The sequence below is a fragment of the Myotis lucifugus genome, unplaced genomic scaffold (assembly GCF_000147115.1).
Source record: "Myotis lucifugus unplaced genomic scaffold, Myoluc2.0 scaffold_935, whole genome shotgun sequence".
NCBI lineage: Eukaryota > Metazoa > Chordata > Mammalia > Chiroptera > Vespertilionidae > Myotis > Myotis lucifugus.
The window spans coordinates 93,941-106,802 of record NW_005871983.1 but is presented as its reverse complement, the minus strand read 5'-3'; the positions used below and the strand labels follow the sequence as shown (position 1 = coordinate 106,802).

The window sequence follows — 12,862 nt, the reverse complement described above, 5'->3', positions numbered from 1 at the left end:
GAAGGGACTGAGAAGTCAGCTGTTCCCACCTGCTCACAGGCCCCGCCCCCGCCGCAGGTTGCCCACTGTGTGGGGGCGATCGGCGGGGTGGGGGCCTTGGCCTGGCGCTGCCCGCATCCCCCGCCACCGACCCCCGTTCCCCACTCGTCATCAGGTGATCAGAGCCTGCCGGCTGGGGAAGGGGACCCAGAGGTGGTCAGTGCACCTCAATAGTGACTGGTCCAGCAGTCGTTCTGCCTTTAGGGTCAATTTGCATATTACCCTTTTATTACATAGGAATAGAGGCCTGGTGCATGGGTGGTGGGGAACTTGGACCATTTACATGAATCTTCCTAAATTATCTTTCTCTCTCTCTCTCTCTCTCTCTCTCTCTCTCGCGAGGGGCCACGGTATTCTGGTCTTCGGTCATTCTGGTTGTGACGGCATTAAGGTTGCTAGCTTTTTATATATGTAGATCTCTATCTCTATCTCTATATCTCTATCTCTATATCCATCTATATACATATACATATGATATGTTTACATTATTGCTATGATGTTCTCTACTTGTCCCATGGTTTCTCTATTCCCTTCTCTTTCTACTTCTGCCTTTTATCTTAACTGAGTATTTTTTGTTTCCATTTCACCCCAGTTATGGACTCATTAGCTTGGCCTCCTCTTCTGTATTCTGAGTGAGGGCTTCAGGGCAGAGACTCTCCGCCTCAGCACCAATGCCGTCCTGAGCCAGATCAATCCTTGCTGGGGGCCCGGGCCTGCGGGACATTTAGCTGCATCCCTGAGCTCTGCCCACTGGGTGCCCACAGCACCCCACGGGCTCTCCTGCCACCCCCACCCGCTGTGCCAGACAACGTGGCGAGGAGGCTCGCTCTGTCGAGGACCTCACAGGCCCGCAGGAGAAGAGGGCAAATGGCAAGCACATTTTCATGAAAGCCTCCGAAACGAGACTTTACAGTTCACGGTGGCCAAGGCCAGGGACACACACTCCTCTGTAGAGCCACCGGCAGGAGGTTCCAGGGGACTTCGCGGCGGCCGGCTGGCCATGTCGGGGGTCCTGGGGCTGGTGGGCGGGTTTTATGCCACCGGGAGACTTCCACTTCCGGTTTCCTTCGGACGGCGCTCTGGGAGACATGGTCTACCTCGAAAGCAAACTGCTAACTACATCAGAGGATGGACGCATCGGTGCCTTGTCCTAAATGGAAATGTGCAATAACCTGCACCGAACGTGGGCTCGCCAGGGCTCACAGCCCCCGGGAGCAGCCCGAGCAGGCGTGGGGCCGCATTTCTGCCCCTGCTGCCCCTGCTCCAGGAACTCAGGGCCTCTCCCACTGGACCCTGGGCTGCCATTTCTGTCTCGAGAGAATAGGCATTTCCAGGCACAGAGATGTGGGCCCCAATCCCCCCCGTGACATGGTCTTAGCAAAGCCTTCAGAATACTGGGCCGCAGACGGTGGGGCAGACCAGGGGCTCCTGCACCCTGCAGGGGGGACCTCCAGCAGGCGGTGCCTTAGGACAAGGGGCCCCGGAGCTCACTGGCCTTGGGGTGCCTGTGGCTGCGAGAACCAGAACTTCCCTGAGAGCGGCTTCCCCAGCCTGGCCGTCCGCTGGGACAGGGGGCGGGAGGCAGGGGCGCAGGCTCCGCCCAGCAGCTCCCGAGGCCACCGAGGCTACCGAGGGATCTGCAAAGAGGCTCTTTTTTCCTAACAACCTCAGGAGCATTTTTATCCCGGGAGAAGGTGGTGATGGGGGCCGGGCTGGTTAGGCAGCCAGCAGTGCTCTGTCTCCTAAGCCCCCAGAATGGAAGCTGGTGGGCAGAGCGGCCTAGAGACACTCAGCTGCCTTCACAGGAGGGACAGAGCATGAGGAGCAGGGAGGAGGGGGCGAGGGGACAAGAAGGTGAACCGGTGGGAGCTCCCGGACACTCCCGGAGGAGGGGCGCGTGGTTTAGCCACTTCAGAGAAGCTGGGCTGCATGTACTGGAAGTGGTCACTCCTCGGCTTCGTGACCAGGCAGCTGCCAGCTGGCCACGGACGCAAGGGAACTGCGTGCACGTGTCCGTAAAAGCACACCCACCGCCAGGCTTTCTTATCTTCAGTCCTGAAGCCACCCATCCTCCCGCGGAGGTGTCTACTGCCCCACGGCTGGCGGCCCGGGTGCTCCTGTGGGGGCCACGGGCACCACCTCATCTACACGGGGCTTCCTCCAGGGGTAGCAGCAACACAGACTTGCCACTTGCACACGGAAATGGCTCCGCTTTGCCATTTCTCATGGGACACACTTCTGGTTTTATACCCAAAGCTCTGGGGGGGGGGGCTGGAGGTGTGTCCATCATCCCTCCCCTCTTACCCAGGGGTTCTTTCTTTCGGGGCTTCAGCTTTCTGCAGATCCCAGTTCCCCTCCCATAGCTCTCCTGGCCCGGCGCGCACACCCTGTCCGCACACAGGCCCTGCAGTTCCACCCAGAGACCTCTGGGGCAGGGGTCCTCAAACTTTTTAAACAGGGGGCCAGTTCACTGTCCCTCAGACCGTTGGAGGGCCGGACTATAGTTTAAGAAAAAACTATGAACAAATTCCTATGCACACGGCGGCGGCAAAAACACCCGGCGGGCCGGATAAATGTTTTCGGCGGGCCGCATGTGGCCCGCGGGCCGTAGTTTGAGGACCCCTGCTCTGGGGGCTGGACCTGTACTAAACCCGCAGATCTGCGCTCCAGCTGGTGCACAGGTGCCGGCTCAGGGTCACTACAACCTCAACTTCACCTTCACTCCCGGCACCTGGTATATCAGCGTTTATATTCAGCCGTACACGTAGTAGGCATCTTCAGTGGTAACATTTTCATATTCCAGATACTCCGGTGGGCTCAGGGCTGACAATGGGGAAGAAAAGGAGCCACGAGGCCTGGCTGTGGATAACAGTTCCTGTAGGGAAAGCACATATTTGCCACAAGAGCACCCAGTCCACGTGAAGTTGGAGTGTGACAAGTGCTGCTCAGAAGTACATGGGAGCCTCGACCTAGTCACAGGGAGCAGACGCGGGCTCCGCAGGAGAGAGCCCGTTTCCGACCAGGGGAAGGGCAGGTGCTTGTTAGCTGTCCTGGGAAGAAATGGTCCTGGGGCAGCTCAGGTGTCAGGGCCGTGAGTCATGCTGGAACAGGGAAGGTCCTCCTCCACTGTGTGTGGCCCCGGGAGGGCAGCCACGTCCCAGCGTCGCCTGGTGGAAGGTGAGCTGAGCCCATGGGCGTGGAGGCAGGTCAGGGTCATTGCTGGGACAGCCAGTCTTGACTCTGTAAATATATGAACGGACGTGCGTCCTGGACCGGAGCATGGTTATCCCCTAGCTGTTCTTCCTTCCTGGTAAATTCTCTTTATTAGCTACAGGCTGGGATTTGCTGAGCTCTGGGGATTGAGGGCCCAGACTTTCATGTCTTTGGGATGGGAAGCCAAGTGGAAAGTGTCCCCTATCCCCAGGGCCAGAGTAGTGGTGGCCTTGGTGACCCCACAGGCGGAGACTCTCCGGGGTCAGTCTCTGGGGAAGCTTGGTGGTAGATGCACAGCCCAGCAGCCTTGAAGGAGAGGGGGGTGGCCAGTTCTGAGCCCACACGGGACGCAAACAGGAAAACAGCTGTGAGTGATATCAAGAAAAGAACCTTCCAGAAATCCAACCCGGAGCAGACTGATGCATGCTAATTGAGCCCATGAAGTAACAGTGATTTCACGCAATAGTCACGGGCAGGTAAGGCTAGACCAGGGGTGGGCAAACTTTTTGACTCAAGGGTCACAATGGGTTCTTAAACTGGACCGGAGGCCGGAACAAAAGCATGGATGGAGTGTTTGTGTGAATTAATATAAATTCAAAGTAAACATCGTTACATAAAAGGGTACGGTCTTTTTTTTCTTTTTTAGTTTTATTCATTTCAAACGGGCCGGATCCGGCCCACGGGCCGTAGTTTGCCCACGGCTGGGCTAGACCCTGTGTCGTAAATGCCATCCTTTGTAACAGTGGAGGCTGGCCCACTGAGGGCCCTGCAGGTGTGGCGGGAGGTGGCCGTCTGGTCTGGATGTTGGACTCACTCGCCGGATGCTGGGGTTAGCCAGAGGAATTTTAGTCCCTTGTCCACTCGGAGAGTAAAATTAATCGAGACAGAAGCAAAAGTGTGTGGAGCCAATTTATTGAACGTCTGCTGATGGTCAGCAATTTGCTAAGGCATGTTACATCACCTCAAGGAAACAAGCGAAGCAGCCACTCTTACCCCCAGGTTACAGAAGAGGAAACGGAAGCTCAGATTTCAAGAGTCTTTTTCAAGATCAGCCAGTGGAAGTGGCCAGCGGGTACTCAACTGTAGATGCTTCCCTTCCAAAGAGTTTTTTTCCCTCCAGTTTTTTAAATTTATTTATTTCAAGAAAAATGATTTTAAATATAATGTTATATGCAGTAAACCTTAATATTTCAAGAAAAATGACCTTAAATATAATGTTACATGCAATAAACACCAATTATTCAAGAAAAATGATTTTACATATAATAATACCTGAGGCCCAGTGCACGCGATTTGTGCACAGGCGGGGTCCCTAGCGGCTGCCGGCCAGGGCCTCCCTTCCCCCAGCTGCCTGCCGCCACTGGAAGGAGCAGGGCCGGCTGGGGAGAGGGGCCACGGCGGTTGGCCAGCCCCGTCCCCTGGACAAACTCCTGGTTGAGGGAACAATTTGCATATTAGGCTTTTATTAGATAGGATTACATGCAATAAACATGAATATTTCAGGAATATCCAAAGATTCTTGAGTTTGCAGGAAAGCAGTGGAAATATTTGGTAAAGGGATCACTGGATTCATTCATTTTCTTCTTCAAGAAGCTATGGTCTTGCTAGAATTAGTCCCTGGAAACGCCAGTGGGAGAGAGCATCGGGCACAGAGGGGGTCAGCTGGTCCTTGAAGCGGCCTCTAACTGGAGACTGTGTAGTGGCTTCTTCAAGCAGCTGTCACTGCTGGGGACACTGCGAAGAAGTAGCCAGGACTGGTGGCACCGCCACAGAACCACCAGCTGACTCGGAAACTCCACTCAGGAGGAGAGCAGTGCATTGCTCAGAGTTAAAAGGAGTCCAAGACTGATGGCCCCTCCCTCTCGAGTCCCACAGAGACACATGACTTCTGTCCACCCCAGAGACCTTTCCCCAGGAAAGAAGTGGACTGTATCCCCAAGAGCTCACGTCTGAGCAGCTCTGGCCCTGGAGGCCCTCTGGGGAGAAGGTGATCCTATCGGACCCTGGCTCATTCCAGACTCTCCCTGACAACCCACAGGACTTTTCAGGATCTGCCTTCAGAGCTGAGCTCAGAGGTAAAGGACTGCATATGCTCAGAGCCAGCCAGGCCCTCCCTCACAGGTTCCCATCTGACCCTTCATTCTGCACACGAGGAAGGCCCAGAGAGGGCAGTGACCTGTCCAAAGCCCTCAGTGGACCGGAAGCTGGTTTGGGATTTGAGCTTAGGTGTCTGCTATTCACAGGCAGCTCAGTATTCGGAAGGGATCCAGGCAGCTGAGAGCACAGAGGGCGAGGGGCGGTGCTGCTGCGGAACTAGGGACGAGAGGACCCTAGTGCATCCTGGTGGCAGGCGGCCTTGGGGTCACGGAAGCTATGCTGATGAGCTCGGAAACCATGTTCTTCTCTGAGCCTGGGCTCCTCCTCTGTAGACTGGGACAAGAAATGCTGCCTGATTGGCCACAGGCCTGTGGGAGGAGCAACTGCTAGTCAGAGCGGCTCACATCTGAGCAGAGCTTCCCCTTGCCCTGGCACGTTCCCAATCATTTAATGCTCACAGGAAACCGTGACGTGAACGGGATAGAGGCACGTGGCCAATTCTGGATAGAAAACCGAGTCCAGGCAGGAAAGTGATCCTGTAGCGCAGTGGTTCTCAACCTTCCTAATGCTGCGACCCTTTCATACAGTTCCTCATGTTGTGGTGACCCCCAACCATAAAATTATTTTCGTTGCTACTTCATCACTGTAATTTTGCTACTGTTAGGAATCGTCATGTAAATATCTGATATGCAGGATGTATTTTCATTGTTTGCGACTCACAGGTTGAGAACTGCTGCTGTAGCAGGTCTCCTGGCTGGTCGGGGGGTAGTGCCAGAATCTACACCCCGTTTTCCTGGCCTGCAGGGCAAGGAGGCCTCCCCGGGTTGCACTGGTGACCCTTCGCAAAAGGTTTCCCCACTGAAAAGGGCTCTTCAAAGAGCAGAAAGCAGTCCGACTCAGTGGACAAAACACTGGTTTTGGAGTCAAAGCCATTGGTTCACACTCTGAAGTGTGCATGTAGCTTTGGGGCCTGGGGCTGGTTAAATGCTTGGTCCCTGATATTTACCAAGAGCCGCCCCTCATCCTCCTGTCAAGGGAACCCCAAATGGAATCACCCCACAGGGCTCTTACCTGTTGGCTCCAGGGCGGCCATTTCTCAGTTTAGCGACAAAGTGCTCGCAGTTGCGAAATAAAAATAGTCATTCCAGGTTTCACCAATTTTCTTCTTCGCCAAATTGACAATGTCATGAACAGGCCGGGGTCTGTACTTGCCATCCAAGAAGTTGTTGACCTTGTACGTGTTATCCCCTGCCACTTCTTCCAGAGGTTCACGTTTCACCGTGTCTTGTAATACTACATAGCCATGTTCAAGGTCGGAAGAGCTAGACCCGGAGGACTCACCTGGGATCACAGAGAGACTAAGCTGCTGCCATGCTCAGCAGTGCCATGTTGGACAAGGAGGGGAGAAGAGAGGACGTCCCACTACTGACATCTGAGGTCACTGTCCCTTCCTTCTACTACCATTCCCTCTTGCTGGAAGTTAAATTTAGCAGGAGTGCAATTGTTTCATCCACACTTTTGTAACTTAACTACTTAAGGCTCTGTTGCCCACATGTTCCCACAACAAATGGCAACTCCATCATAACTTAGAATGGGTGCCATGGGATTCCACTGATGTCAGACTTTGATGCATTTAACAAATGTCCAATTGTTGGGTGTTTCAGTTGTTTAAACTTGTCTTTGATGATACACAATGATATCATAACAATACTTGCAGATGACGCATTTTTGGGCATGGGTCTGTCTCAGACACATTTTTGAGTTTTTTGGAATCTACCTGGAAGAAGCCAGTCTCAGCTGATTCTCTTACAACCCCTCCCAGGTGATAACTTATCTCCATTTCACAGAACCAATTTTGAGCCAGAGAACTTAAGAGACAAAAGTTGTGGAGCAAGGATTTGAAAGAACTCCAAAGGCCTAGCGGTTTCTACTATTGTGTAGAAACTGTGTGCTCCATGGCAAGAGGGAACTTCTCATCATTTTCTTACGTCCTATCACCTGGCTTCGTTCTGGACACTTAGGAGAGAGTCACAACAGAATTGTCAACTGATGGAGTCCACATTCCATTCCTTAGCGAGTAAAGATCTGACATGTCATAGTTGAAAAGGAAAAGGATGCTATTACCACAGGAATGAGTTCTCTTTTGTTCCCTTTTCTCAACATAAAGCTGGTGATTGAACAAATAATTCATCTTTACCTGTGTTCACATGAATCACAAAACCGTCTCCCACATAGATAGCCCAGTGCTTGTAAACATCTCCAATCTGAATCAGGTCTCCAGGTATTGGGTCCTCGCTTGACTACAACAGAAAAGCAGAGAGAGTGTAGACAGATGGTAGGAAGCAGCAGAGATGGGGCTGGAGAGCTGCAGACTGCTCCCTGCCACTCAACACCTAGTAGCAACCCCGGGAGAGGAGCCTCCGGGACTGCTGGGGTCACCAGCTTTGCTGTCACTCAGAGAAGCCCCGTTGGGGGCAGGAGGGACAGGAAGCCTGGACACAGTCGGGCTGAAGCCTTTCCTCTCGGGGCCCTAGCACTTTGTCCCGCCCCATTGCTGGGCATTAGCGTGGCTCTCATCTTCTGCTCTGACACTTCCACACCCTGAGTCTGACTGCAGCTGAGAGACTGCACCCCCCGCCCCAGGGCTAGCCAGTTCCTGAAGATCAGCTCACAGCAGCCCCTTAAATGGTCTTTTCAAGGCCAATGAACCAATGCAGAGCTCACTGCAGGCCACTCTCCACCTACCCAATGCCCCCAGGTCCAGGTACAAGTCAACCAGAGACAGCGCCTCTGCCCCAGAGCCTGCAGAAAGCATTCTACCAGCAAGTCCTAAGCCTGCTCACCCGCCCCAGTCCCTCTTCCCACAGACACCACCGGCCAGGCTCTTGCCCTTAGCTCTTGTCCAGCTCTTCACCCTCGTCCCTCTCACCCTCATCCCTCTTCACCTCCCTGTCTCCCTCCCCACTTTCTCTGCCTCCTCCCCAACCCAGTGCTCCCTCATGTGGCCCCAAGTGGCGGCCATGCCCCCTCTTCTTGGGAGCTGGGAGTCACAGCTGTCTCCTCCTCTGCAATCCTCTCCTGACCGGTTGCCTGACTGAACCTCCACGAGTCTATTAAGATGCAGGAGTGAGAGCAGGTTGTCCATAGCGGTGCTGAGTAGCCTCCTCCTCAGACTCTGTCCCAACCTCTGGGCACTCATTCATGGAGACACAAACTTAAGGCTCCTCAGGGCCACACTGTGGGCACATGGGCCATGCACCCTCCCTGGTGGCGACCACATAGCTGCCAGTGGGACTATTCCATCACAGGCACCCACTCAGCCAACAGCACCTCAGGCTCAAGGGCGCAACAAGTCCCCACTCCTGGGTGTGGGCACGGGGACTGGTGAGGTTGAGGGACTTACCCCAGATGGCTCAGCCAGACAGCAGTCAGCCCTTCCCGCTCCCACACCCGCCCGCAGTGGAGGCTGCTTTTCTCCACGTTCACACGCCTTCCCAGCGAATGAGTGTCCACCCCACAGGGCATCCAGTCCCATGGGATGAAGCCTGCTCTGTCCCTCTGCTCGCTCTGTGCCCTTCCTTCTGGCGTCACTCAGCCCAGCTTGCTAATCAGAGGCCTAGTCATCCTTCCCTCCTCCTTCTCCCTCAGCCCCATGTCCAAGTACCAAGTGCCTTCAATGCCATCTTCTTCCATCCCCCTCCCTCTAACACGGGTCCAATTCCTCCCACTCCTTATCCACTGGTGTTGTCCAGTGGGACCTTCACAGGGAACATCGGGCAATGACCTACCTAGACCCTCAGAATGCTGTCCACACCCTTTAGGCAGCTCATGGTCCAGCTCTCACCTGCATCCCTCTTCACCCTCATCCTTGTTCACCCTCATCCCTCTCACCCTCATCCCTCTTCACCCTCATCCCTCTCACCCTCATCCCTCTCACCTTCATCCCTCTCACCCTCATCCCTCTAACCCTCATCCCTCTCACCCTCATCCCTCTCACCCTCATCCCTCTAACCCTCATCCCTCTCACCCTCAGCCCTCTCACCCTCAGCCCTCTTCTTCTCCTCTATTCTTCTCTTCCTGAGCTACTTGTGTTTCCCACCTCATGCTCTCTCTCTCCTGCTCCTTTGACGCCATGTTCTCTCTCCCTCCTACACCCTCCGTGCCCTCCCCGTGTGACACACACTCTCCTCCCAGCAGACAGTCTCTCCTCTGGAGCAATTCACTGCCCCAGGCTGGACCAGCTGCCCCTCCTCTCTGTGCACAGATGGCTTTGATACAACTTTCTGTGCCTCTCTACCAGCGCCTCTGGTTTGGGATCTACGGGGAATGGTAAGAGCAGGAATTGAGGACCAGCCTGCCCAGCACCTCTACACTTAGGACAAGGCCAGATCACTGGCCCAGACACACTTGGGTGAAGGGCCTTGAAGAAGGTCTCCCGGCTGGGCAGCCGCAGTGTGAGACCGGACTGGCTGTCCGTGACTCTCAGAGCACTGGGGCCCACAGCACTGTTCTGGGATGAGGATCCCTTGGAATGTACTTCCAGACTGAAAGGTGCTCTTCAGGGACGGATACACACAGGTTCACTCCTCACCTCATGTCTGACACGTTGGAGAAGTTGCCTGAACTCTGTGTCCCCATGGCTGATGGTCAGGACTTAGTGAGCTGACAGCTCTCACATGCTGGGCTAACATTACTGTGAGAACCAATACTGCAGCATCACTGTGAGAACCAATACTGCAGCATCACTGTGAGAACCAACACTGCAGCCTCACTGTGAGAACCAACACTGCAGCATTACTGTGAGAACCAATACTGCAGCATCACTGTGAGAACCAACACTGCAGCCTCACTGTGAGAATTAATACTGCAGCATCACTGTGAGAACCAACACTGCAGCATCACTGTGAGAACCAACACTGCAGCCTCACTGTGAGAATTAATACTGCAGCCTCACTGTGAGAACCAACACTGCAGCCTCACTGTGAGAATTAATACTGCAGCATCACTGTGAGAACCAATACTGCAGCCTCACTGTGAGAACCAATACTGCAGCATCACTGTGAGAACCAACACTGCAGCATCACTGTGAGAACCAACACTGCAGCATCACTGTGAGAACCAACACTGCAGCATCACTGTGAGAACCAACACTGCAGCCTCACTGTGAGAATTAATACTGCAGCATCACTGTGAGAACCAATACTGCAGCATCACTGTGAGAATTAATACTGCAGCATCACTGTGAGAACCAATACTGCAGCCTCACTGTGAGAACCAACACTGCAGCATTACTGTGAGAATGACTGCTGCATTATTCCTGTGAGGATACTGTAGCATCACTATGAGAATTAATGCTGTAGTTTTACTGTAAGAATTAATGCTGTAGTATTACTGTAAGAATTAATGCTGTAGTTTTACTGTAAGAATTAATGCTGTAGTATTACTGTGAGAATTAATGCTGTAGTATTACTGTGAGAATTAATGCTGTAGTATTAATTAACAAATACCATGCAGGCTTCACTGGTGGTTTCCCCAAATCCCACCCATTTTCCCACTCTAGGAAGAACTCCAGAGGGTAAAGGGTCACCCCTTGAAGGGCCTTACCAACTCACGGCGGGGCAAGCCATATCTCAGATCAGCGACAAAACGTTCGCTATTTTCACGAAGAATTGAGTAAGTCTTCTGGTTACCAATCACCTCCGTGGCAGAAGTGATGATCTCATGCACAGCCCGGGGTCTGTACACATGGTCCAAGTGGTTGTTGACCTTGTAGGGACAGCCGGCAGCCGCCTTCTGCAGAGGTTCTTTTGTGACCTCAGCCCTGCCACTCAGAAACATAGACATGTTGGAGGAGCCAGTACTGCGCGATTCACCTGGAACCACAGAGCGAATCACAGGCAGGTGAGATAGGGAGACAATGGCAGGAGACAAAAGGCACAAACCCTACCAGTTATGGCGATTTGCGTGGTAACTTTTCCCAGGAAGGATGCGAAGAGTCACATATTCTGTTCTTTTCCTGAGCAAGGTGTCCTGAATTATTTTCACATGTCGTAAATGACATGATTGTCAATGGGTGGGTCACAAGACAATGTCATAGTGTTGTGTGAATGTGACCCATGGCCTTTTACTGAGCATTTGGGTTGATGGAAAGCTGAGCCATGAGAAGCAGTTCTGTTAGGAATATACTGATATACCTGTGCATCTTCATACCCTGGTGTGCTTCAGAATCAGATCTATTTTCATAGATTGTCTAACTTAATTCTCATTGTACCCTTCAAGGAAAATATCATCATCTCCATTTGGCAACCAATATGGGGCCCAAAGGACATTAACAGTCACGTCTGTTAATGCTGTGCTGCGAGAGCTCCTACAACCACAATGTGACACGTCCTCTCTCAAGCTCCGAAGGCCAGGCTCCTGCCCGCACACGGAGCTGAGGCCTAGGGAGGCCTGCACATCGTGTCTCCTGTCCCATGACCTGGCACAGTGCCGGGCACACGGAGAGTCCACAGAAGAGCTCTCAGCTGATGGACTCCCAATTCCATTCTTTTTTTTTTTTAAATATGTCTTTATGATTTCAGAGAGAGGAAGGGAGAGGGAGAGAGAGTTTGAAACATCAACGATGAGAGAATCATCAATTGGCTGCTTCCTGCACACCCCCTATCTGGGATGGAGCCTGCAACCCAGGCATGAGCCCTGCCAGGGAATCAAACCCTGACCTCCTGGTTCATGGGTTGATTGATACTCAACCACTGAGCAACACTGGTGGGGCCCAATTCCATCCTAATAGTGAGTCCTGGTGTGTTTTCTAAGAGGAAGAGTAACTAATGAGCACACTAAGTAAGCACACTACTATCTGTTTCTAATCTCAAGGATGAAGGTTGCACTTGGAATCCATCCTCTTAAGAAAACCTGTCCACACCTCGGAGATCAGATATAAAAAGGACCACATGTCCTCGCAGTCATGCTCTTTCCTACAAGGCCCCTAACTGTCATCTGGGTAAAATGGGCTTGATTAACTTTTTATACTAAATCCCTATGTCCCTCCAACACCATCCGGACAAATGATGACTTGTGGAAAACACATAAGATGCAGAAGTAGCATTCCCACATTGATGACAATTATTTTTCCCCTGATGAAGACAGAGCATCAAAGGTTACGTTGATTGCTCTGTGGGACATGAGCCAGTTTGCATCTAATGTAGCAGGCTTATTCCAGCCACTTTGGTTTTCTTCATGGACCATGCATCAGTTCCGTTCATTCTCCTGCTAACCGGCTCTTCATCGTCCTTATTTATGCAGTAGATGAACTATAACCAGGTGCTTGCTATGCATTTTCATGAGAATTTTCCCATTGGGTGGGCACTTTGAAAGCTGCTTCTGCTAGGCAGCATCCTATCTAATAAAGAGGCAATATGCAAATTGACCATCACTCCAACACACAAGATGCTTGCCGTCATGTTGACACAAGATGGCTGCCACAACTTGCCGGCAGCGAGGACAGTTGTGGGCC

General features: G+C 52.6%; 1 protein-coding gene across 3 annotated transcripts in view; it reads right to left on the bottom strand.

Moving 5' to 3' along the window:
• Positions 1–4,622: 4,622 nt before the first annotated feature.
• Positions 4,623–12,862, bottom strand: part of LOC106695195 (HRAS-like suppressor 2) — a 9,582-nt gene continuing 1,342 nt past the window's right edge. The window contains exons 2-5 of one of the 3 annotated variants that reach the window (XM_023747648.1): positions 10,954–11,222; positions 7,547–7,649; positions 6,421–6,690; positions 4,623–5,717 (exon numbers count right to left, since the gene is read on the bottom strand). In XM_023747648.1, the coding sequence (XP_023603416.1) occupies positions 6,446–6,690; positions 7,547–7,649; positions 10,954–11,222 (617 nt within the window). In that variant the 3' untranslated portion in view covers positions 4,623–5,717; positions 6,421–6,445. The remainder of the gene's footprint in view (positions 5,718–6,420; positions 6,691–7,546; positions 7,650–10,953; positions 11,223–12,862) is intronic. The other 2 variants (XM_023747649.1, XM_023747651.1) reach the window with 2 other exon arrangements.